Raw genomic sequence first — 27,221 nt, forward strand, 5'->3', positions numbered from 1 at the left:
ACCATGTACTGATATCCTACTCAATACATATTGAGGGAAACAGCCCTGTAATGATTTGCAGTAATGTTTCTTCTGGGCACGTGTTATTTCATTCACAAATGCAGAGGCACCTGTGGACGATCTGTGGTTCAGAAATAATAAAATGAGAATGCATCTCTCAAATGAGGTTGAATTGGTACATATTGGATTTGATTCCAAAAAGCTTTATCAATCAGAACATAACAGAAGCAGCTGAAAAACATGGGCTCATGGTTGGAATTGGGAGGGGAGGGGAATCAAGTATATTAAAAAATGTAGGCATTACTTAGAAATCTTTCAGATATCTATTCTCCAGTTTTCTATAGAATTTCTAGTTCAAAATCATTACAGAAGTAAGAGATATAAATTTTAGCTTTTCCACTGTACACCAAAGTGAGCAATCCAAACCACCAAGTAATCAATAAGATGTTTAGAGCAGATTTTATGGAAGTCCCCATGAAAATGAAGGCAAAGAAAAATAGTGCCAAATGAATGCTTCAAATAAAATTATTATACACAGTGAAAATTGTGTAATGTAAACACAATGTGTAGGCCTAAGTACATGAAAGTATTTTTAAAATAACATTTAAATGCTTAAAAATAAGCTTCCAAATTATAGCTCATTTTTTAGTTTTTGTTTTTGATTTTAAAAGTTCAAATATTTTTAGCTCAGTTGGGTATCTAGTGTGAAATATTCCATATCTAATGGTATATTACAGTAGTATTCTTTGTCAACCTAACTCATGAGATTTGAAATAGCTGAAGAATATTGAGTAGAATAATAAATAACCAATATGGGCAAAATGAAGAATTGCTTTGTGAGAGCATTAAGAACTCCTAATTACAAATTTGTTAGGTAGGAATTTGCTCTCCAGAATTTATGCGGAGGGACTAATGCAGATACCAATGACAGAGCATACTTAAAGCTTTAAAATTACAAAATTATTTTTCACACTGAAAAGGACCATTTTTTAACATCATGAAATTTTATGTTTTACTGAAGTAGTCATTTCATGTGTTTTTTAAGCTTTGTGCCTAAAATTTTTTTTTAAGACTTAATGTTTCTGTGATATATTTGAAAGTACTAGTGATAAAGACCTTTTAAAACTTCATTTTTGAAACAAGATGAAACCAGAGAGGGAGACAAACCATAAGAGACTCTTAATCTCAGGAAACAAACTGAGGGTTGCTGGAGTGGGAGGGGGATGGGGTGGCGGGGTGATGGACATTGGGGAGGGTATATGCTATGGTGAGTACTGTGAATTGTGTAAGACTGATGAATTACCGACCTGTACCCCTGAAACAAATAATACATTATATGTTAATAAAAAAATTTTTTAAAAAAACTTCATCTTCGGCAACTCCAACTTTGTAATAATGTGAGCAACATTTTAGATGCAAAGGAGCTTAAGAATCTTATTGTCTAAACTTCTTAACTATCTTTGATGCAACAGAAGCCCAGAGCTTACATAAAACCAGCCCCCTCCCATTCCAGGGCCTTGGCACTTGGTGTTCCTTTTATCTGGAGAGCCGGAAATATTCACATGGCTTAATTCATCTCTTTATTCATGTCTCTGTCCAAATGGCATCTCATTGGATGAGAATGAGCGGTCATCCCCCTCAAAGTAGCACCTCCACCTCTCTCCCATCCCTTTCCCTCTTTAACTTCTCCAGAGCATTTACCATCTGATGCATTATCTATTTATGTGTTTACAGTTTATCTGCCCCCAGTAGAATAAAGCTCCAGGATGCCGGATCTGTGTTATGTCCCCCATGTGTCCCAGCACCCCAGAGAGTGGCTAGCACGTATTAGAAATGAGATGCTCACTAAATATTTATGTTGTGAACAAACAGATATATAAGTGAAGTGAATGAGGAGCACTGAGCTCAGAGATTCCAATTCCTGATTCTTAGACCAAGAATCTGTCTTCCACACTACCCAAAATACTCATTCACCTCCAGTCTTCCAACATGGATGCTGCTCTCTCATTATCCTGGATGAACAGCCTGGGCTTTGGAGTCAGACAGACCCAAGTTGAAATCTAGGCTCTACTTCTTACTTATCATCTCTGTGAAGGTGGACAAATTACCTAACCTATCTGTGCCTCGGTTTCCTCATCTCTATAGTAGGGTCGATAGCTGTATTTACCTCAAAAGTTTGTAAGGATTAAATAAGATAATATAGCAAAGTGCTGAGCACTACATCTAGCTTGTATTCAGCACAAAAACTAAAGAGCTAAGACCAAAACAACCATTGGTTTCCTTCACATTTCCCTCGATCTTTCTTTTGTACAATTTTCCCCATCTCCTTGCTTCTTTGGCTTCTCTTAAAATCTGCCTCTAGACTGCCTTTCCTGGATAGCTTTTCTTTATTTTGTGCAACTCTGGGATTTGCTATCCAGTTGTACTCTATCCCCACAAGTAGCTTTGTCTCACAGGTATCTCCAACAGGTGTATCCAACTCCAGAAGTACCAATCTATTCTTTTTGGTGACTAAGTTGTACATAATGCCCTGTGGTACTCAGAGCAGCCTTGGGGAATCTGTGTATGAATGAGAAAGGAGTGAGTGACAATTGTCTAAAGGGGATTGGCGATCAATACATAAATGCCTATTTCTTTCTTTTTGGCATGTTGCAGATAATCCAAAGCAAAGCAGCCGAGTCCCTCTATATATTAAAGTTCTAGATGTCAATGACAATGCCCCAGAATTTGCTGAATTCTATGAAACTTTTGTCTGCGAAAAAGCAAAAGCAGATCAGGTGAGTTTCATAAGAAAGCAAATTAATTCAGTCAGATTAATTTAGATCTTCTAATACACAGAGCTGAGGGCGAGTTTTTGAATTATCTATGAAGTATATGCTAACAAAATTAATACTATAAATAAGAACCAGAATGAATGTTTAACTTGCATAAGAGAACAAACAGTTTTTAAGAACTGGAAGTTCATCATTCTCAGAGACTGATGCTGATTCAGATCAGTCTTAAGTTTTCATTAAAATAGATTAGTCACAGTTTTATTGGAAAAAATCTTAATTGGTGAGCTTACTTTTAATTACCATATATACTGGAAAGCAATAACCAGAACATATTTTACAAATGTCTATAATTCATAGTTTCACTTATTTATATTGCCCATCTGTACAAGTAATACAAATTCGTGAATGTTTTCCTGTTTTACACATTTGTCCCTACCTGAAATAGGTCTTTTCTGCCAGTGATATAAAAATTATGTTACAGTTTGTCAAAATAAAAGTGCACTGTTAAAATACATATTAAAGCAGGAAGCTGAAGTTGTATTTTATGTACAAACTTTCTTGTTAGCTTTTAGGCAAGTTGATGGCTTATGTATGTGTCAAGACTGCATTTCTAAACAGGCTGTGTCCAAAGAGTGCCTGATTTTTTTAGTTGAAATGTTTTCATAGATCATTGTGGTATTTTATAGCTTTGTATCTCTCTAGGGTAGTGTTTCCCAACCCATGTGATTTTGCCCCCAGGGGACATTTGGCAATGTTTGGGGACATTTTTGATTGTCACAAAGAGTAGTGTGCTACGGGTATATAGCAGGTGGAGGCCAGGCTTGCTGTTAAATATCCTACAGTGCCCAGTGGGGTTAGCCCTACAACAAAGTATTATTCCCGGCTCTATTTCCAACCCATTTGTTCATTGCATAAAGTGGATTCATTGTAAATTTTCTAGAGGCTATTGTTTTTAAATTAAAATAGGAAATCAGGGGTGCCTAGGTGGCTCAGTCGTTAAGCGTCTGCCTTCGACTCAGGTCATGATCCCATCCATGGTCCTGGGATCGAGCCCCGCATCGGGCTCCCTGCTCGGCGGGAAGCCTGCTTCTCCCTCTCCCACTCCCCCTGCTTGTGTTCCCTCTCTCTCTGTCAAATAAATAAATAAACAAAATCTTTAAAAAAAAAAAAAGATGCGTTAAAAAATAAACATAAAAAAATAAATAAAATTAGAAATCACGTAGTCAAGCAATTTACTGCAAAACTGTAAGGAACACTTTTGAGTTAGCCGAACTTCATAGCAGCTTTATGGTTTTGATTTTAGTTGATTCAGACCCTACGAGCCATTGACAAAGATGACCCTTACAGCGGGCACCAATTCTCCTTCTCTTTGGCCCCAGAAGCAGCCAGTGGTTCAAACTTTACCATTCACGACAACAAAGGTAAATGTGCCCAAGTTATCTTCTCTGTCTATATATTGATAGCTTTCTCTCTCGCTCTCTCTCTGTTAGCGTCACAATTTTTCCAATCCACGATGTGGTATGCACGTGACATTCACCACATTGCTTTCCGGTTGCAGATAACACGGCAGGAATCTTAACTCGGAAAAATGGCTACAACAGACACGAGATGAGCACCTATCTCCTGCCCGTGGTGATTTCAGACAACGACTACCCAGTCCAGAGCAGCACAGGGACAGTGACTGTCCGGGTCTGTGCATGTGACCACCACGGCAACATGCAGTCCTGCCACGCGGAGGCCCTCGTGCACCCCACGGGCCTGAGCACGGGGGCCCTGATCGCCATCCTTCTGTGCATCGTGACCCTACTAGGTAAACTGCTTCTCCCTGCCTCCTATCTCCCCATGCTGAGGGGCACACACTGTTACTGTGACACCCTAGATTTATCCGCCTCCCCCGGTAAGGCATACAGCCCGATCTAGGTGAGCAGAGTTATATGCTGAGGATCTGTGTTGTTCAACCATGAACTAGTTTTGGCTTGAAAACAGCTTTGGAGAATGAACAGATGTGAAACTGGCCCATGTCTTCATCTACCCTGGGAATCAGTCCACCCAAAGCATCTCTTGTCTATCAGACAGAGAATGAATCCCAGGGGGACTGGAGGGCACTCTCAATGTGCCCTTTCCATTTCATTTGTTGTTTCCCGTTTAACCTGGCAAACATTGTTAAATTTTAAAGAGAGAAAGTCATCCGGCACGGAGGGTGTGCTGAGGGCCCTTTCTATGAAGGTAAAGTTTAAAAAGATCAATGGGAAAGTGGAAAGAGAAATGTGATGACTTTTTCTCTCTCATACGGGGAAATGAAAAGTGATGAAATTTTCTTCCACCCAGCCAACTTGCTTTGGGCTACCCCTTTGAATCACTAACTTCTTAGCCTTGCTCCCCAACTGCCACATACACAATGTCTATTATTTCTCAGATTCTCAATAATTATCAATTTCTGTGACTGAGGAAATAAATCTGAGACCTAAAAGAAATGAATGCAATCAAGGTGAAAATCGAGGTCTAGCAATGATTCAAATGAAATTTTTGTCCCCAACCCATGAATTAAGCACACAGGTTGAGCTCAAAATGCTCAACGGACTGTTGACTGTTGTGAACTAAGAAATCAAATGTTAGTTAACTGAGTCCTTCCAAAAGTCAAAGTAAGCTTGCTACACAAGGGGAAGAAAGGTAAGAAGTTAAGTGTCATCCTGGATTGCACGGGGGCGGGGGGGGAACTCTTTTTAAAAATTACAATATAGCGTTGAGAAGAATAAAGAGTAAAAGGCCTACATTTTTCCAAGAAGAGAATGCCTAGGGATCCCTGCTTAAAAGCTTCACATTCCATATCAATTTTGCTAATTATAACAGAAGTCTTGAAACTTAACTACAGAACTGTGATTCTCTTTGTCAACGAAGATTTGGGAAAAGTATTTTAAGATATGAAGATAAATAAAAGCTGACAGTATGCAAAGACAAATCAGTGTTTCTAATGGTGTGAGTCTGTAAAAATTGTTTTGGAAGAGAAGGATACAAATATTCTTTTTGATTAGGGGGAAAAAGATTATTTTTAGAAGGGCTGAATTGGCAGGGCTGTAGTCAGGGAGAATTCCATGGACTCTTCCGTGGTCTATAGAAGGAGAGCTGACTCTCATCTCAAAGAGGTGATTCTTCCTTTCCTTCATCATCTACCCATTTTCTCTCCCTTCCCGCCCCCCCCGCCGGCTTTTTTCCTCCTCACCAACTACCTTTATCCTCTCTTCATCATTTCCTTCCTCCAATAAATTTGCTGTTTCCTCGGGACTCCTAACTTGTCTCCTTGCTCCTTACATCTGGTCTAGTGTCTTTGGAATTCTGTACCTAATTAAAAAAGGAGCTCAATGGGACTGATCCTTTACTAGGCTAACACTGTGGGCTACACACTGGCCAAGATGCTTCACAACTGTTCTTCTCCTTTAACCCTCAGAACCATCTGGTATATATTTATCTGCATCTCAAATAAGAAAACCAAGGCTCCAAGAAGTGCAGTCCTGTAGGCACGTCACACAGCTAACAGGTGGTAGAACAAAGTTCCAAACCCAGGTCTTCCACCCCCTGAGCCTTGATGCTTCCACACTGCATTCTACTTTCTTTGTGAGCTCATAGAAGGCAGGGCAATGTCCAGGCTGAAAGAGAGCCCGTACTGCAAATGAGACAATCGAAGAAGGTGGAAGCAAACCCGAGATTTTGTAAGAGAAAAGCCACACCGATGTGGGAGGAAATATGCAGTCAATAAAGTGGATCCTGTGGCATCTCTTGTTTTATTTACAAAAATAAAACCACAGTGAAAACTACGACATCTCGTGTCTCTATGGTGCTTTAGAGTCTACGAAACTTCCACATTTACGAACTCATTCCTGATGACAACACTGGGGCACTATGTTATTGCCTCTCTTTCATGGAAAGAAACAGACTTAAAAGGGTCAAATCCTTTACGTGAGCCTAGGCAGGCTGATTTCAAATGCCTTGCTACCTTCTAGCTTTATGATGGGATTTGAGAGCAAATTGGTCCAAGCATCCCCCTCCCCCCACCCCTCCAAAATCTCACTGCTATCCTCTGGCCTCAGGGGGTAGAGAAAAGGGAAGAGGTCAGTTACTGGGAAGAAAGCTATTACTTTCTCAGAATGTATTTTTTTTTCCACATGCTCAGAACTCACATCTTCAGTCGATAAAAGTTAGCTTTGAGAAAGATTTCCCTTCTAGAATTTCTGTTCAGATGTACATTGGGCTAAAAAGAAAAGATACAGGCAGTTGTAGCTGTAGGAGAATGAGGCAGTGAAGAAATGCCTTTGAATTACCCAACATGCCCTCTCTTCTAGGTATTGCGCTTTCAGGTGTGCAAAGGACCAAAACAAAAGATACAGATCACTTCAACTGGGGCAGAATTAGGTAGTGATAAATGCCTGCTCTCTTGCCTTAAATGATGACACGAACCATGGTACATAAAGGTTGAATGCTTTGGGAGACATTAGTCTTGATTCTATTCGCTATCCCCAGAGGCCATCCTTAGTTACAATCCTCTGCTTTGCAAATCCTTGCCATTGGTCACACTGGAATCCGGCATAAAGGATAGATTATGAACATCCCTCTGCCCAGAGCGCTGCAATTTTCCACCCACCAGCACCTCAGGGTAAAGTGAGGACATAAAGAAGCCTCCAGGCCCCAGATGACATGGCCTTTTCCAACTCCCTTCCTGTCCGGGCGGGGCTCCCTCAGGTCCCACCGTAGGGTCTCCTGGCTGTTTGTCACACACTCCAGGCTCCCTCCCATCCCAGGGCCTTTCTTCTAGCTCTGTCCTCTTCACCTGACAACCCCTTGGCTGACTCCCCACACCTTTGCTCAAATGTCACTTCCTCAATGAGGCAATCTCCTCCTACAAAGCATATACAGCCTCTCAGTCATACACAGAAGTGCTCTTCACCCTCCTCCCTCCGCTCTACTCTTTGTTTACACTGTACATATCACCTTCTAATAATTGCCTTATTTATTTATTTATTTTTTTTTTTTTTAAGATTTTATTTATTTATTCATGAGAGAGAGAGAGAGAAGCAGACTTCCCGCAGAGCAGGGAGCCCGATGCGGGACTCGATCCCAGGACTCTGGGATCATGACCTGAGCCGAAGGCAGACGCTTAACCATCTGAGCTACCCAGGCGCCCCAATAATTGCCTTATTTATGCTACACATTGTTCGTTGTCAGTCTCCATCCACCCCCACCCCCACCCCTGCCCCCCTCCTGATTAAGGTTTTGCACCGATAGTGCCTAGAACGGGACCTGGCACAGACAGAGTAGGCACTGCATAAATATTTCATGAATGAACAAATACATAAACGCCCTGAATGGCTGGGACAAATGAGGCATGAGGATGCTCTTTGGCAGCAAGAGAGAATGTGTACAATTACACAACCACGCACTTGAAATGGCAACACTGGATAGCCTTTAGAAGTAGTCTATAATCCAAACATGCTTGGTGATTAAAAGTGTTGGCTTTTTAGTCTGACCTGGATTTCAATTGTTTGCATATGGGACATCTCTAAACCTCAATTTCCTCTATGAAAAATGGTTACTATATTGTATAATACATATATATACATTATAAAATGAAGGTACCTACTTTGTAGGGCTGCTGTGATAATTAAATGAGATTCAGTATGTAAAGCACTTGCCATAGTGCTTGGCATATAGAACTCTCTGGATAGATAACCAATTATTAATAACACTATTAACACCTGAAAATTTAATATATAGATATCTGGGCATGCATATATCCATCATTATATAGGTAGATATACATAGTCACCAAAAGCCATTATTCTGTAATCCTTACTACAATATTTCAATCTTTATGGCTCATAAAATCTGGACCATGTTACGGAGGAGAAAATAAAAACACGTTACTAGTACTTCCTGTAGTAAACACCCCTGGACCAACCCAGTTTAACAATGCATTTTCTGCCCCAGATGGCGTTTCCTCTCTAATCTGTCACTGTGTTTTTATTTTCCCACCCGTATGTCCATTCAGAGATGTGTCTCTCTACAGGTAGCTGTGTTTGACCCAGTCAGCTGTGAAGAAACATTAGGAGCTCGTTAAACACAATCCTTGCTTTGTCTCTAATTTGAGTTAAGGAGGAAAAATCCAAAGAACGAACATTCCAGGCAACAAACTTACAGGATATGAACCTCTGAAATAATTTTTTCAAGTACCCTCTTAAATGTGTTTATTTTGTTTAGCTCAAACAGAAATAAGCTGGTGCGTGTCTTATAACCTGCCCCCTTTTAAATGGGCTGATCTTTAAGTCCAGAATGGCTTTCTGAATTGTGTCTGGGCCTCTCCAGGTATTATCTGTAATCATATTTCTTCTATGTAGAAAGGTATGCAGACATTCACATCTCTACTTTGGGTTTCAAACTAATTTTACACTTCTCCCAGGGAAGAAAAAGAAGAAGAAGAAGAAGAAGGCATAGTGCAAAAGTTATTTTAGCTGTGGAGTTATGCAAACTTTCAACACATCCCGAAGGTGCCAGCCTTGTGCTTATAAGCAGTTTCAGAGCATTAGGTGTTCGGCATAATTTGTACTCTTATTGCCGCACTCTCGCTGTTTGAGCTTTTTTTATTATTATTTTATTTTTTCCTTACCTTGAAAACAAGTTTGCCGTTTCAAAGCAAAAGGGAACTACTGACAAAATATGAAGGTGTTTTATCCTCTACTTAAATCGTAGCTCTCTTTCAAATATTTACTCTGGTTTTTTGGGGGGGGTCCTGGTTTGATCATGCAGGGAGGCAAGCGCAACCTCAAAGCAATAAAAGTTGAGTCTGCAGTTTCCTAGAGAAGTTTTAAAGCTTCACATTGGGGCACGGTGTGTCTTGCTGACATTAATTGGGCGGCGAATTAACTTTCCCTTCTCCGTTCTGCTTTGTTTCTGCTTCCAGTGACAGTGGTGTTGTTTGCAGCTTTGAGGCGGCAGCGGAAAAAAGAACCTTTGATCATCTCCAAAGAGGACATCAGAGACAACATTGTCAGTTACAACGACGAAGGTGGTGGCGAGGAGGACACCCAGGCCTTTGATATCGGCACCCTGAGGAACCCCGAAGCCATAGAGGACAGCAAATTACGCAGGGACATCGTGCCCGAGGCCCTTTTTCTACCCCGACGGACTCCCGCAGCTCGCGACAACACCGACGTCCGGGATTTCATTAACCAAAGGTTAAAGGAGAATGACACGGACCCCACCGCCCCGCCCTACGACTCCTTGGCCACCTACGCCTACGAGGGCACCGGCTCGGTGGCCAATTCGCTGAGCTCGCTGGAGTCGGTGACCACGGATGGAGACCAAGACTACGACTACCTTAGTGACTGGGGCCCCCGGTTCAAAAAGCTCGCAGACATGTACGGAGGCCTGGACAGTGACAAAGACTCCTAATGCGTTGCCTTTTGCCTTTTTCCTTTTCCAGTACGACACCGAAAATAGGTGAAGTGGCTCTTTCTTTCTACTTTATCCACCGCTCTGTGAAGGGTTCTCTGTTCTACCCGTTCCAAACGTCAATGGCTGCAGCCGGTGTGGATCCAATGTTAGAGACTTTTTTCTAGTACACTTTTATGAGCTTCCAATAGGCAAATGTTTATTTTTTAGCGCATCCAGTTAACCATGTCAGTCAGCCCAACAGGCCCCGTGCTGGAGGAGAGCGCCAGGAGTGGTATTTTCCCTCGTTCTCTTAGGGCGAGTTCCAAACGGGCTCAGGTTCCCTGGCCTGGTCTCCCTGCTACACTCCATTGACTCAGGTCAGCTGGTCGCTCTGGCTGTACATTTCACATGCTAATGGGATGAGGGACTATGCTTTAATGATAAAAATATATATATAGTTTTAGTAAGAGAAGTGAGGGAGGAACAACTGTGAAGTTGGTCCTGGTATATCAGCTCACAAGGAGATAATGAACTATATAGATGGGTGTGTATTATGGGTGTGTCGCAAAGAATTTAAAATGGCATTTGCCCATCCTTTTTGTTCTTCAAGAACTTTATCCGGCACCAATGACTATTCAAATCATCAAATCCACCAACGTTTTAAGATTCTTGTTCCTCTTTTGGACTAGAAGCAAATTAAATGGTAACGTTGGAAAACAACAAACAAAATGTAATACCTCATTCCTTGCCACTAACTCATAATTTGTTATATATTAAACCTGTGAAAGTTTGCCCTTGTACCATATAAAGAGAAAGGGAAAATAGCTAATGATGTTGACAAAGGAAATATTTAGCATATTTTAAAGTTCGGGCCACCAAATGTACCACAGATCACTTAAAATTATTTCAACCATCAGTAAGCTAATTACAAATAAGTCTAATTGTTTAAAATTCTTGAAGGAACTTTTCTGAGACGAATTTTAACTCCTTGTCTGTAGTTGTTGTCAGTATTATTCTAATATACTTGAAAATAGCAGCGTGAAGTACAATAACTCATACTCTTCAGAGACTTTGTACACAATTAAGTTGCATTAGTAAAGATAGATTAAATAAAACTCAAATCCCGCCCTCAGAGTTTAATGGGGAAATGACAGCCAGCCACACTTGAACTTGAAACCCTGTCCTTCACATCTGGAAACATCTATATATTTATATGACATGATAGATATAGATATATTGTTGAGATCATAGTGAAAAACTACATAGTACATGTTTGGAAGACGCTTACGAAGGGAAAAATGTGATTCCCTTCAATAAGAGTGTTTAAGATTGTATTAAAATGATAGTTGACTTTCAAAAGCATTAATATTTTTTCATTGTTTTTAACTCTGTTGCTATGGCAACCTTGCCATCCTTGTCTTTGAACTATAATGATAAAGTGATGGTCTCAAACTACAACGGAAAAGTAATGTACAAGCCATCCAATCTATTATTTCTCTAATTATGCAATTAGCATCGTAGTTATTTTCCAGAGGACCCAACTGAACTGAACTAATCCTTTTGGTAGGTTCAAATCATTTATTTCATATGGCTGTTCTAATGATTTGTATCATTAGAATCTTACATTGTGCAGTCATCAGAAATTTCCAAAGTACTGTAATGAAAACATTGTTGTTTTGAAAACTTAAAAAAAAAAGCAAACCCAGGCTCTGTGTATATACATATACATATATATATAAATATATATTATGTACTTATGAATATGCTGACTTCAATTATTAGTCTTAGGGATTTATTTTCAATTAATGTTAATTTTCTACAGATAATGTTATTTCCATTTGGGGCTACTGTCATATTAGTACATACTTTCTATTTGGAAACATAAAGTTGTTAAGTTTTAAATAGGTGTATTACCCAGGAAGTAAAGACGGCACCTTTAAAATAAGAGAAATGTAGTCTTTTGGGTTACCCAATTAGAGTGAAAAAGTTTTATATCCATATTCTTCTTTGTGTTACCGAATGGTTTCCTATTTTGTAATGGACTTCCCTGTGTACTAACAAGTATTTCATGTTTTCAGGGGTTTCTTTTGTTAGTTCTTCATACACATACACACACACAGGAATGCAAACAAAATACTACAGGAGGGTTTCACTTATAATGAACACCATAGTCACAGTTAAATGTTGAAAAAAGATAGCTTAGTAAAGTTAATTAGTAAGAACTAGTTATTTATAGCAATTGAACACCACCTTAACCACATGACTTACTGTAAAATCAAAGAGCTCTCGGTCCTTATGTTTCACATCATGTAATAAATTGTATCAAGAAAGATAGTCCTGTAAAAAGAAAGATATCATCAGAAGTCTTCCTTTTGAACTTTTGGGTTAATTGGAATGTCTTAGGGTCGACACTAGCAACTTCCAATGTTTAAGGGTAAGGTTTATTCTCTCCTCATAAGTGAAAGTAAGTAGTTCTGTAGTGGAACATTTGAGATACAATTGGCAGGGTATATTATCCCACCTTGAAGATGGCACAGTGAGCCAAGAACAAGTTAACATGACTAAATATTGAAATTACTGCTTAATCTCTTACCACAAAACCTGATGATAAAGTGAATCTCTAAGAAATTGGATAATTTAAGACTAGAGCTGAATATTTAGTACTAGGGTTCTGTAAGTATTTTACTATAATTAATACTCTCTGATGTCATGGAAATATAGAGAGCCATACTTCCATGATTCCGTGTGGGTCTCACTTCCTTCCCACCAAGATATCGCATCAAGGACCCCAGTCAACATGAATGATTACTGGAGAAAAAAACTAGTTTTCAGCTCAGTTTTCACAAAGTCTCTGTCCTGATATTAGATGTTAGTGACAAGAAGGATGGAAGGATAATGGGAAGAGGTAAAATTTAATATTTGCTTTAGTCACTATGAAACTAAAATTCCTTAATTATAAGCAGATCACTTCTGTGGATTGCTTCAAGGACTTTGAGCCCCTGAAATTTTTTTCCCCTCCATTCAAAGAGGAGAGTTTCTTCAAACCACCAAGATGTTCCCTAAAATAAGCTGGGATTTTTAAAATGTTAAACTACCGTGCATAAGTTTACAACCCCTTCACTTCATAGCCACTTTCTGCTAAAAGGCATAAACATTTGTCCCCCCAAAAAAAATGAAATCAAATAGGAGAGAAGAATAGATGGTTCCATGGAACCATAAGACAGGGGCTCTGGGCACAGTAAATAAATGTTTTTTACAGAGCTTTCTTAGCTTTACAGTTTAGTTGTGTGAAGGGAGTTTCAGATACAAACTGACTCCATTTTCAAATGAAACAAAACCTGGCAATTCAATTTTAACTCATTAAAAAAAAAAATTCTGGCTTAGTGTTCATTTTGAGCTCCAAAAAAGTTGTACAAAAATTTCTTAAAAGTTGAATCTCTATCTTAGAAGCACCCAAAATTTACAAATCCAAATTAACTTTAGAAAGTTTCCATTACTTTCATTTCTAAGTGCATAAATATTAGATACCCTAATTTGCTGAGCAATACCTTCCATCAAATGCTTTGCCTTGAAATGGGTATGTCATTGGAGATAAATGTATAAACTATGAATTAAGAATTCCTCAATTCTTCATACTTGAGGACCATAAAAGTATGCAGCTGAAAGGGAAGAACAGAGTTGGTTCTTGGCCCAAACTAAGTATTTAAATCAGGCACACCTAAATTCATTTTCCCCAGGAACCAAACCACCAAATCAATTATCTTACCCTAGTCACTAGTTTTAAAGCAATGTAATTACTTGGGAAGAACACTCTAGAAAGTCATGATCCCCCCACTATTTTGAAAGGTATCCTCTAAAAAGGATCGTTTTAGTGTAATTTTATTTTTTATGATTTTGTCTAGATGAAATCTTTTTTGAATTGTTGCAGAGGATTAAACAGTCAAGCATTTACATTTAACACTAAAACCCAGGCCCCTCTATCAGATTGTTAAGAGTGGAAAGATTAAGACTTAGTGTATGGATCTTCAGGAGGATGAACTATTTTCCAAAGTCTGACAAGCAGCTTTCTTTTCCAGAGAATACAGAATCACAGTATGGTCTCCTTAAAAGTTCAGTGACTATTATGTTTGCAGCATTTTTAATCTCCCTTTGGCATCTTTATGGAATAGTTTTCTAAAGGGGCAATTTTCTACTAAAAAAATCAGACCCTGATCATATTCAGTGTGCAGAGAAATACCCTCTTAGAAAGGAAATACATTGACTCACACACTTGTTAAAAGTTAATAAAGAGATAGCTCATTTTTAAAGCCAGAAGTTTATGGTCTCTGCATCGTCAATTTAATTTAAGCATTGCTGAGACAATCTTTAATCTACTCCCCATTTTGTAATACCTTATTTATGATGCATTTTCATTTTTTAATTTGGGGGGAATGTTAGCCCGACAGAGCCAGCAGATGAAAGTGCCAAAAGGAGGTCAAATGGAAACAAAGCCTATTACCCACTGTATTTCAGACAGGACCAAGGCACTTAGCCTGAGAGCCACTGGGTTATTAGATTAATTTCAAAAGAGCTTTTACAAGTTGCTTAATTCCAGTTTTTTTTTTTTAAACCCATGGACCACAAACTCAAATTTCTCTTCAAATGGGGTTAATTTGACAAATGAGGCATGGATCCAGTGTTGTGGAAAAAGCATTCCGCTATAATGAGATCTTGGTCTTTCTTGCGAGACTATGTTATTTATGTAAATATGTCTAGAGGCACCTTCTATAAGCTTTTAGTTTTCTATGATCTATTAGTTTAGTGTTTATTAAGGAATCAAATGTATAGAATTGCTAAGGCATTCAGGGAGAATGCTGTGTAGCAAACCAACCCATCTGCTCGGAAGAAACGTAGGAATGCTTCGAAACCACCGTATTGTTTTGTTTGTGATTCTTTTCATTGCTTTGAAAGTAAACTGCCTAAGAATAGGCCTTATAATAAATGCTACGTGCGTCTTCAGTAGTACCAAGCTAAGACAATTTGGCATTCTCCTACTGTGATTTGTGATTTTTAAACCCAGAAAATAAAAGCTTTTTGGTATTGATTGTTTTTAATTAAAAATACTCCCAAGTATAAATTGAAGCTGATGCCACCCTCGAAGATTTGCTGGCTGTAAGGCTCAGTCATATGGTTCTTCTCATGAGGCAATGAGAACACCTGATAGAAACAACCACTGCTCAGCTTTCATCAACATTTCTAGTTAGGGAGATTTTCATAACTTCACAGTTTACATGAGAAAGCTTCCTGTATTCGAAGGAGAGGTAAGATGATTACCTTACAGCTCAGTGTGGCCGGGCCTTTTGTGGTAGTCAAATGGCAAAGCCACACTCCTTGAAATGACTTCTTTTATTTTCCTTTGTTTTCTTAGACGTATACATTTGAAAAGAATGCAATTTAAAAAGTGATTTCTCACAAAGAGTTAAATATGCCTTTTGCAAATCAATTTTTGTAACAAGTTATTTATATGATATTACTTAATAAACTGTTTTTTCTAACTCGTTTTTTTCAATTCTCTCAAACTATTGTTTTTAATCAGAGATTTAAAAAAATGTACCTGCTGATACACACTTTATCTTTCCAAATCTGCTGTTTGAACCTCTCAAACAGCTAACTAAAGCCAACTTGTTATACAATAATTAGCTTGTAAACAATAGTTTCTCCCAGCCAGCATTATACATCATTGGTGCTGCCCTGAAGACTTCTTACTGCTGGGGCATCAAGAATTTTACTGTTATTTATGGAATTGCTGTATTAAGAAGAAAGCTGTTTTTCCTCATGGTAATTGCTTTAGATAAAAAAAGACAGTTCTATATTTTTGTCCATCCCAAATCTCCATCCTTTATTTCACTCCCATAGAAAAAAAATGTCTATGGATCTCTGATTTAAAAAAGAAAAAGTAAGAGCCAGACCAAAGGGAAATAAGGATAAAATCCTTCCAGCATTCTGATACTATGAGTAAATAAAATGTTTTTAGCATATTCAGAGCTATAATATTTCATATGCTTGTTCTCTTTTAAGCTGCCTCCTATTTCTACAGAGGCTATATCATAATTTTTTAACTGAGAGAATTCATAGCTTTGCAAAGGAGATTTTTCATTTATTCATTCATTTGTTCAAGCAGTGGGCAATCCAGTGTGTGCCATGAAATATCCGACAGTAAGCCAAATAGACATATCTTCCCTTCTCTCCAGAAGCTCATGGTCCAGGAGGAAGGGCTGCCATAAACTCCTAGCTATAGTGTCCACCAGAAGGTGGCGGGGAGATGCCTTCAGAGAGATAGAGATCCAAGTGTTCATAGGAAGGGGAAACTGTTTCTGCCAGGTGGAGGAGGGTGTGGGAGGTTTAGGAATTGGTAGGATTGAGATAAAGGGAGATAAGAATCAAAAAGAATAGCAGGGGAAAGAAAGAAGAGAGAGAGAGATGTTTAAGCAGAGGTTTAGGAATTGGTAGGATTGAGATAAAGGGAGATAAGAAATCAAAAAGAATAGCAGGGGAAAGAAAGAAGAGAGAGGGATGTTTAAGCAATGCCCCTCATCTCAGCAGAGGTTCCCTGAAGAGGACTAGGTTTGGAAAAGTCACACAGTACCAGAACACAGAGGGTCGCTAATACCATAGCAGCTGATTTTTGTTGTTTTTTGTGGGGTTTTTGCCATTGGGTTTGAAGTTAGCTTGGTGGGAACCAGAAACCCATGGGAAGGAATGATGGTATTAGAAACACATGTTTTTGAAGGGTATGTCCATTGCACGGTAGTATGCACGGTGTGCTAGAGCTAAACCCCTCTCCTGTGCCCCCAGCTCTTCGTGACCCCAAGGTAAGCTGAGTCGGCAGGATCTAGGAGACCTCCCTGACCTAATGGTAGTGTAGGCAGGAAGGGCAATGTGCTGTCTCAAGGACCCAGCTCAGGAAGCAGTTTCCTGCAAACATTTAGAGAGGCTAAGCCATTTCCCATCACCAAAACACACCACTTCCATAACAGTTATTAGTGGGTATTAGGGTAATTCACTCTAACTGCTGCAACAGACAAAACCCAAAATCTCCATAAAGTTTGCCTCACTCTTATGGTGTTCAGGGTGGTTGCGAGCCTTTCTCCTTGTAGCCATGCCATTTGGAGCACACTGCCTCCAAGGTTTAACGTGGCAAGGGAGGAGAGTTTGCTAGGTGATCATAGGAGATGTTTCTAAGGGGGCAGGGCCTACTCATTGCTATACCACTTCTGCTCACATCTCATTGGCCAGAACTGTGTCGTATGGCCCCACATTAACTGGACAGAGGCTGGGAGATGTAGACAGACAAATATATGTGTATCTGGTGATACACTCTGGTGAGTGTCACTTACATGTAAGATACACTTAATATGTATCTGCCACTTATAGGTTCAGTCTCTGTCAATCTGGCAAAATCGTTCCCAAATCCTTAGAGTTTTAGTCTTCATAATAAGCCACATCTCATAATAATCATGAGGTTGTTATCAAAAGAGCAGATAGGAAATCATCCACAAATTCAACCTTCAACCTGAAAACCCCTTTAAAAGCAGTTTGTCTACCATCCCTGATCTCAACGCCCATGGTAGATATTTCTAATCAACTGACTCATAGATCTCCCAGATACAACCTTAGAACCCCCAACAGGAATGCCCCACCAGCCATCAATAATAGAATAATATTGACCCATTTGCTATCCCAAACCTAAGAGATTAAGTTCTCTGGTGAAAGACTAGTTTTCTTTCATTCTAAGTTTCGTTGACTACCCACCACTGACATTTGTCAAGAACATTCCAATCCTGAGATTGTCAAAAATTTGGAATAATTAAGGAAGCTAAAAAGCTCAGCTGCCATTATAATTAGCCCACATCTTTATTTCACAAATCTGAACCAACAAGCAAGTGTCTCTTTGTTTGAACAGTTCAGATACTAGTTTCAGCTTGGGGGATGCATCTCCCCTCAGCGATACCCCTGAACTTCTGCATTTATTCTGCAAAAATCATTTGACAACCTATGATGCACCGGGCACGAGTCAAGGTGATAGGGATATAGGGGTAAAAAGACAGTTACACTCTTTTCTCTATACATACCTTCTCTCAAGGACTGCCATGATTTAATCTCCCATTATTCTTAGTTTGCCTGACTAAACATTTTGTACTGAATGACACCCTGATTCTTTAGATCGCTTTTCTAGGACTCATATTCTTGAATCCAATACTTTTCTAAATATGCTATGAATAGATATGGCTCTTTAAAAGAAGTAGACTGTCTCCTACTTCTGTCTATAATACACTTATTCCTTTTTTTAAATGTCTGTCTTGACATATTAGATCATCTTTATTGCTTCCTGAGCCATTTAGTCTCAAAAACTAAACTTTTAATAGCAAATATGTCTTGTTTGCGCATTGGTAAGAAAATGTCTCCTTATAGTCAGTAAAGGATAGGTTTTATTAAAGCTTTTAACTTTGCTTAGCTGCCTGATAATAATGCCTTACTTTTATATAGCCCTTTAGAAATAACTGTTATATATGTGACTTAATTTAACTCCCACAAAAGCCCTGTACAATGGGCTATATCATTCCCATTACACAAACAAGCAAAGAGGGGTCATTTGTCCTGAGGTCTCATCACAGGAATTAGAATTAGAATCACTCTTTTCACCCGGACACTGCAGGCACATTTTCCTCTTTGTATACAGAGTCCAATCTCATCCATTTGAGAGAAATATTTATTGGGAGGGGAAAAGGATTCTTTTTTCCTTTATACAAATTCAGATGAGGCTGGATTCTGCTGATGGTTGTAGCCTCCAAGGCCCTCCTATCTATAAGATCAGTTCAAATGCTCTGTGAAGAAAAAAAAAAAAAAGCCTGAAAAGCAAAAACTGTGCCTATTGACCCTAATTTATCCAACTGATTTCAATTGTAAAATTAGAACAGTGTTCCCAAAGAAAAGCATTCCCAAGAAATAGAAAATTCCACTCAAGACAGCAAGGGCTGTAAGTTGTCTATGTGATAATGATCTTGATAATATCGGTATTTTGGACATCAGATTGTGGTAAACCCTCTGTAGGGTAGCAATGCCCTATAACAGGACAGGGAGAAGGCAAGGAATGAGGACTTCCTGTGGCTCCTTAAGCAATTCAGATTCCATAACTGAGGCAGGAGCTGAGGAAGAAGGAGGGGGACCTGCTCGGGCCATGAGCACCCCTTAAATATTGGTACGCTCCTCAGTAACATGGTGTCCTCTGTGATATCCCCCCAAAAATCCAACTGTCCAGTGAGGTGGTGTCTGTGTGGCAGAGCACTCGGTAGCTACAAATCTTTGTTTGTAAACTACAAGTAATGTATGTTCCATATTTTTCTATAACTGAGCTTAATGTCCGTTTTGAACTTTGATTCCTGTGAGCAACAGAAAGTCAACTTTAGTCATTTGGGGTTTCTTTCCACAAGCCCTCCTGAGATTACGGCGAATTCTAAGAGGCTGAGGGGACATAAAGAGTTGGGGTAACAGGAAGAGGGGGCAGTCAGAGCTTAAAGCCAACCTGCTCAGGGAGCTGGGAAGACTGGATGGAATGCAGAAAAAAACAGAGGAATTCTCTTAGCCCTCCCCATTGGTCCTCCCACCCATCACAAAATGGGGACGCTGAAGTTTATTGATCAGAAATGTTTCTTTGTTATTGTCATTATTTCTCATTCTCAGAAGGTCAGAATCAAAAGCTTAAGAAAGATATTGATTCTCTCCTGACTTACAGTTGCAGCAGAGATTCAGAAAGAGCTGAAAGTTACCTTAGAATGTCACTATTTCAAATTTAATGCACATTTATAACACTGTTTTCTTTTGCTTTACTGTCTCAAGCATTACAGAAAGTATTCATTGATACTATTAAAATATATTAAATAATATGTTAAGCCTCAGCCAGTCTTCAGTGATTTCTGAACATCTACATGATGAGAACTTGCCTACCTACTTGATACATAAAATACGTTTTTTCCTTATTATAAATCAAGAAGATCATGACAAAGTGTTCTTTGATTTGTGAATACATTTACATGAAAAATCTCACAGTTACAAAAATTAAACCACCACTGAATATATATTTAACAAATAATTTATATTGAAAACAATAAACATGTTAAATCCAGACTGTTTGGTTCCCTTTGGATCCAAAGAAATATATCTACCTTAAAAGAATTTGACAAAATGACACCAAAATTCAAATGATAGCTCTCGGGTGAGAAAGGCTGAGAGGCTGATTGATTTTGGCATTAAGACTTGAGCTGGGCCTCCAAAGGAGCCCTGAAACCTACAGCAAAGTCACAGGGCTGCTTCTCTAAAATGCAAATTCCCCGGTCCCACTCCAGAAACAAGGAGGGGCTATTTTATGCACTGCATTGGCCTCAGGCCATTCTAAACTTTGGAGGCTCCATCTTTAAATGAAACATATTAAAATGTACCCACACTTTATGCGGTAAAATGAATCAAGTTGCAGTTTACTAGTTTACAAAATATTGTTATATACACCACTGGACTTTTATTGTTTGGTTTTTTTGTTTTTTGGGTTTTTGGGTTTTTTTTTTAGCAATTTTCTTCTGTATTTTGAAGTCTCCCTTTTTAAAATGTGGGCTTTGGGGGGCTATAGCTCATCTGAGAGCAAATAGGTACTGTGGGTATTATGCCTAATGTATTCAAAGACATCCTAAAGTGAAGATGGGATTTGGGAATCTGCATTTACAGCAAGTTCCACAGCGATTTTTATACACACCAGAATTTGAGACAGACGTGAAGCTACTGAAATAACAAAGGCAAAAGCATGCTCGAGGAACTGGAGGTGCATCAGCTTGACTAGCACAGAAGGCTCTGGAAGGGATGAGGAGAGATGTAAGTTCTAATATTCTTGCACATGCCTTCCAATTATCCTTTACCTACTGGATGCAAAGCGTGTACTTGTCTAAACAAATGATAAAGGGGTTAACACAGGTGCCCTCCCTAGAAAAGTCTGCAAGTTTCCAGTTAAAATACCAAGAGTAGTTCATACATATCTATTTAAAACCTCAGGTGAAGCTCTCCACTCCCCCCACCTTTTTTTCCAGAACTTTTCTGGCTACTTTCCCTGCATGTGTCAGTCAATAAGTAAATAATTGAAATCCCTCTAGAGTTGATTCACCAGTCTTCCCAAGCATTTGCTTCTATTTCTCTCTTCTTATAGTCAGCTGTTATTCTATGAGCCTCAGCTGGGGAGCGCCTCCTCTCCCAGGGCTCAATCAGAGTTCCACTTCAATTAGCTTAATTGGAAGAAGACACAACCAAATTTCCAATTAAAGTTCTAAAGGAGCTATTAGAACAGCTATTTTTGTCTTTTCAGAGCAAGCTCTCCTAATAGTCATTTTTTAAAAGGTAAAAATCCTTAAAGGAGAAAAGGTGAGCATAATCAGATCAATTACCACTGCTAATCATTCCTGGAAGTAGAGTTGGGTCTTTTCACTTAAGTACTTTGGAAGTAAACCACCTGTTTGTTCTTTTATTAATTTTAATTATTACTAAATTAATATATGTATGTTGTCTAAAATGCCAAATAGTTCTAGAAAGCTTAGAGCAAAAACTTACCACTCGATCCCATTCCCTTACCCAGAAGTAATCCCTTTCCACTTTCCCAGATAGTTCTTCTAGTATTTAGTCCCTCATTTTTAAATAATGCTCACATTAGTTTAAATCATAAGCAATGGTCATTTCTGTGGGTAAAAGTGGTTAATAACAACCTCAGATGGTTCAAACTAATGCTACTATTTGTTGGGTTTACAGTTTTGAACATCGTCTACTGACTTCCTCCTATGGAGAATAAAAATTTAGATTTATGACAACACCCTCAGTGTATACATGTGCACTCACACACATATGCTCACTTCTCCCCCAACCTTCCACTACAGTTATAGTACACTTAGTAATTAAGAGTTCACATTTACCCTATGTATATATTGCTTACAGTTGAGCCTATCATATACTATAACTTAACTTTCTTTCTCATTCAACTTAATTTTTTCCTGAAATTCATAATTCCCTTTTTTAAAACTTGCTTAATGTTCTACATTCTTGTCATAACTCCGTCACAAACTTCCTGACATGATCCTAAAATTCCTCTCAACCATGTAAGGTAATCTCCAGTAGCTTTCTGTTGCTTGCAATAGCACTCCAGAAATTCTCTCTCTGATGTCATGAATAATTTCTTAAAACATTTTCTTCTACTTTCTGCTGCTCACCTCTATTTTTTCTGAATTTCATTTCAACGTTTGCTTTGGTCTTTTTCGTCCACACTAAAAGTCTTCCTCAAATGTCTAGTGATTGTTAGCTGTCTGTTCATACTTAATAGTGAGGTCCTGAAAAGCGGATTAGAAGCTCTGTGTGTCAGCTGGTGGGCCTCACCATAGGGTCACTGAAGGACACTGTGGTTTCACTGGAGCACCCAGATGTCAGCATTCGTAAATCTTTTGTCTTGGATCAGTTTCCACTGAGAGGATACTCGACCTCCTCCCTGGGGGTCCAACCCTGGCTGCCAATATTCAGAGAGCTTTGCATGGGGAAGGAATTGGGAGGATCCCAATGTTTCTAATCTAGATTTTTCACTTGATCTATCCTGAGGGACAGCTCTTCCCCCAGCTCTCAACTGTACCTGCTGTTCCTGAGTGCAGGGTCTCTTTGACTCACCTGTTCTAGAGAGTAAATCTCCTGCCTTCCTCTGGGATGGGGAAACAACAGTGAATAAAAGTCACTTGGGGGGCACCTGGGTGGCTCAGTCAGTTGAGTGGCTGCCTTCGGCTCAGGTCATGATCCCGGGGTCCTGGGATCGAGCCCCACGTCGGGCTCCCTGCTCAGCGGGGAGCCTGCTACTCTCTCTCTCTCCCTCCCTCTGCCTGCCTCTTTGCCTACTTGTGCTCTCTCTCAAAAAAATAAATAAAATCTTTAAAAAAAAAAAAAGTCACTTGGATATGCAGGGTAGGAAGAGGATCTGGGATCCACCTGCTCCTGATCCAGATTTACAATGAGTCTGTTTTCAGCCACGCCTCACACCCTGGCAATCACGGGTCCCCAGCACCTCTAATTCTTGACCTTGCCTGAGGTCATTATGAATCAGCTTGCTTCTTATTGGATTCCCACCCCGTGCTAAAAATTAGGCTTCCGTTTCTCCATTCTGCTAGGTAAGTTGCCACTCATTTATCTTCTTTTCATCTTTTTAAAGGTTTTTTTTAGTGTGTTTTTCCTCTACTTATTCCATCAGTGAATATGAATACATATTTATTGTGATAAATATTTGGGACTACCACTTTGAACATGAACAATTTGGGGTTTACAGTAGAGCAGAAAAGAGATAAATAAGCAGTTGTAATAAAATGCTAGATACAAGTATGAGGGATATGGATACCATAAACCATGGCTTCTGAGAGGAATAATGAGGATGCTAAACAGGGAACAAGAGTCAGTTATGAGATGAGACAAAGAAGAGCCACATGAAATGAACAGCCCGTGAGAGAACTCAAAATGGACAGAGGCCGTGGTACATTTAGGTAACTTTTAAAGGTTGGTATGACTGGAGCACCATGTGAGGGAGAAGCACACGGAGACAGGAAAGTCAAGGAGAGTGGAGGCCAGGTCATAAGGAGCAGAATAAGACATTGTAAAGAGTTTGGACTTTATTCTATAATGGAAGCCATGATAAGACTTAGAAAAGGGGAGCAATAAGCTTTTCTTTGGAAAGCTACCTCTGGCTCTAGTGTGGAGAAAGCCTTGAAAGGCCAATGGAAGTACAAGCGAGCAGACACAACAGAAGGCTAGCGTGGTCCTTCAGACAGGGGGTGGAAACAGCTGGTGCTGGCGCAGGGGTAATAGTGCTTTTATGTTTGCGTCCATGGACTCCTGAGAGACTTAGAAGGGTTTACTGCCCGACTGGATTGTGGGCCATCCCTATGTGTTTCTGGACTGTGCAGGTATGTGGCTTGTGACACCATCAGAGACAAGGTCCCATAAAAGGAAAGGATTCGAAGGAAGACAATCTGTTCAATGCAAGCGTGCTAAGTTTAAGGTATTCGTGTGACATTCAAGAGGAGAAGTCAAGCAGCAGTTGAATATATAGATCTGAAGTTTAAGAAAAGCAATTTGGGATACGGATGTTGCTTTGAGAGCCAGCTATAGAGAGGTAACAATTTCAAGGTAGGAATGGATGAGACTGTGCAGGGAAAATCTGCAGACTATGAAGGGAAGACAGACAAGACAAAACCTATCAGAACACCAGCAATTAAGGGATAAACAAAAACAAAAGAACCTGCTATGTAGACTGAGAAATATTTTCTCAAGAAGTAGGAGGGAATCAGGGGTGTCGGTGTTTCCAACTTAGGGAAAGGGTTATAACAAAGATAGGTCAACAGTGTAAAATGTTACCCAGGGGTTAACTCGATAAGAACTGACAAGTTTCCGATGGACATAGAGAAAAAGAGGGAGTAAATGACCTTGGATACAGCAGTTGCAGTGGAGATGGGACATTAGCCAGGTTGTTGGGTAAGGATGCGAAGTCCTGAACTTTCCTGACTCGCTCCAGAAATTAAGAACTAGTGAGAGTGTATAATGGTGAGGATGTGGGGGACCGATAAGATGACAGATTTGGGGTCAGGAGCTTCTAGAGTTTCTGCAGAGAATAGGGGAAAGAGATGAATAAAAAGAGAAAGCTTTCCAGGTAGCATTAAGGTCCAAGTTGTTCAAGACCATGAATTTGTAGTCACTCCAGTCTCTAGCTTGATGTGATTAAATTTGAACCATTTCCTTTTTTCCAAAAGCCTGGAAGATGTAATGTGATATAAAGCCATTCACATTTCCATCAAACTTCTAAGCTACATAGAAAATTTAGGGAAATAGTAATATTGTATTTTACAGAACAATTCAGTGACATATTCAACAGTGTCAAAATTTCAGTCTCCTGACAATCTACTTCACAGTTTGGAAGATCATGTTTCTTCAGAGAAAAAGCCTTTCAATGATTCTCTTAAACAACCTATTTGATTATTCTTGTTCCCTTAGTTTCAAAGGCTATTCATTAGGTCCTTAAAGAATGAGCAGCTTCCTATAAATGGCAAAATCCCCCCTTCTAATCTTGACCACACTGACAGTTTTTGTTTTGAATCTGTATGATGATTTCAGAAAACAGATGACCTCTATAATCAGGTCAGGCTTATCTCATTTCACTTGGAAATTTTTTTAAAGCATTGGTGCTCAGATTATCTATCCTCAATCAAATTTGGTTTAGGTCTACTTCCATCATAAAAGAGTCTTTCTAAGATTCTCCTTTGTTATTGGTGAGTAATATGTAATGTATCTTTGGGGGGGGACAAGGTTATTAAAGGTATGTCTGGTCATGTTATTACGGTACATAAAGAATAATTTTCAACACCATTTACAATACGTCATCAGTCCTCTGCTTCTGCCTCATTGGTAAAGCCCTCTAGGAAATGATATGCACGGTCAATACGATATGTTATATGTCTTTGTTACCCATCAATGTACCTGCCGCGTTATGTACACAGTAGGCTCCCAATGAATATTTATTGAATACCTGAACGAGTGAATTTTTATATCTTTCAAGAAGAGTTACTCTTTAATATCTATTCTTCAGGAATATCAAGCTGTGCTAAAAGTAATCAAGTATGACAACTGTAATATTTTCCTAAGCTACTTTTGTACTTTAAATTTTACATGCTTTCACATTCACTTTCAGATAGCAAGTGCATAAAGCATCTTTTTCATGTTTGCAATGATCCCACATTGTCAAGATTCTCGGTGTTGGGCTAGCACACACATTGACCTTGAAATCCCTGGGTACAATGTTGGTTGGTGACTCAGGGAAAGACATTAGATTTTGTAAAATGTTGAATATTGCAGCTGGTTCACTTAATAAAGAGAAAAGAGGTTGAATACCTGGGGGACAAGTATTATACATACACTGAAAGGCAACGCTCATCTCTTCTGAATACATGATAATGGAGAGGAGAACGGTGCAGAGCAAGCAGAATGTTCAGGATATTAGTGTGGATCCTGGAAAAATGCTGCACAATCAATGCTGATGGAAAAAAAGTCTCATCTAGCAGCTTTGAAAATACTTCTTTAAAATTTCATAGGTTATTTTTTAAAAAGATTTGGGATGAATATTGTTTCTGAATTTGAGGCCCTTTGTGAAAAGAAAACATTGTTTTCTGAATTTTGCTACTTAATGTCTATTGGTCTATTGTTGGAGAGTGTGACAAGGATAAACAATTGAGGCACAACACCAGAAAGTTCAGGCCAGGAAAAAGATGTCTTAAATCACTGGTTTAGATAAAAATAATGGTTTTCCAAAAAAGCGTTAATGAAATGGATAACTTTTTACATGCAAAAAGTATTTTGTTCTAAGTTTACTCTCAACAATCCAAACATCCAAGACATTTAATGTGGGTTTTGCTTTCAGCAAAGTCTTGTACTAACTTCTCTTTGTTTCTACATCCATTTATTCAGTTGTTTCTAAAAGCATTTGTCATGCACCTGCTCCATGCAAAGTTCTTTAGAAAGCCATGTCAGAAATACAAAGAGAGTAGGATTCTTGTTTATCCTGAAAGAGTTGTTAAATATTTTCAGGCTGGGAATGGCTCAGCATTGTTCATTAAAAATGGTTGTATATACTCTCACCAGTTAGAAGAAAAAATTACTTGATACCTCTAGCTATTTTACCTATGATGGATGCTTTTCTAACTAGTCTGTTAGGTGGCTTGAGTTAATAAACCCCCAAAGAGAAATTAATAGGCTATCTTTCCATTTGTAGAATTGGATACATTGAATCATGCTTCTAAGTATTTCAAAGTCTTTTACTTTACATTGTTTTGCTTAGAGTGAGGAAACAAAAAAAGGTTGACATTTTTCCCATCTGTAGTAAAATTTTTAAGAGACTAATAATCCAAACTACTAGAATTCCTCCTTTATCATTTGAATTTGAAT

The 27,221-nt window shown here is 39.0% G+C and overlaps 1 protein-coding gene across 3 annotated transcripts in view; it reads left to right on the forward strand.

Moving 5' to 3' along the window:
- The window catches only part of CDH6 (cadherin 6), a 116,159-nt gene extending 100,415 nt beyond the window's left edge, over nucleotides 1-15,744 (forward strand). For all 3 annotated transcript variants that reach the window (XM_081825933.1, XM_081825931.1, XM_081825932.1), the window contains 4 exons: nucleotides 2,656-2,777; nucleotides 4,078-4,195; nucleotides 4,333-4,584; nucleotides 9,724-15,744. In XM_081825933.1, coding sequence (XP_081682059.1) covers nucleotides 2,656-2,777; nucleotides 4,078-4,195; nucleotides 4,333-4,584; nucleotides 9,724-10,214 — 983 coding nt within the window. In that variant the 3' untranslated portion in view covers nucleotides 10,215-15,744. The remainder of the gene's footprint in view (nucleotides 1-2,655; nucleotides 2,778-4,077; nucleotides 4,196-4,332; nucleotides 4,585-9,723) is intronic.
- Nucleotides 15,745-27,221: the final 11,477 nt, after the last annotated feature.

This window comes from Leptonychotes weddellii, chromosome 7 (genome assembly GCF_054177405.1).
Source record: "Leptonychotes weddellii isolate Sample4059 chromosome 7, ASM5417740v2, whole genome shotgun sequence".
Taxonomy (NCBI): Eukaryota; Metazoa; Chordata; class Mammalia; order Carnivora; family Phocidae; genus Leptonychotes; species Leptonychotes weddellii.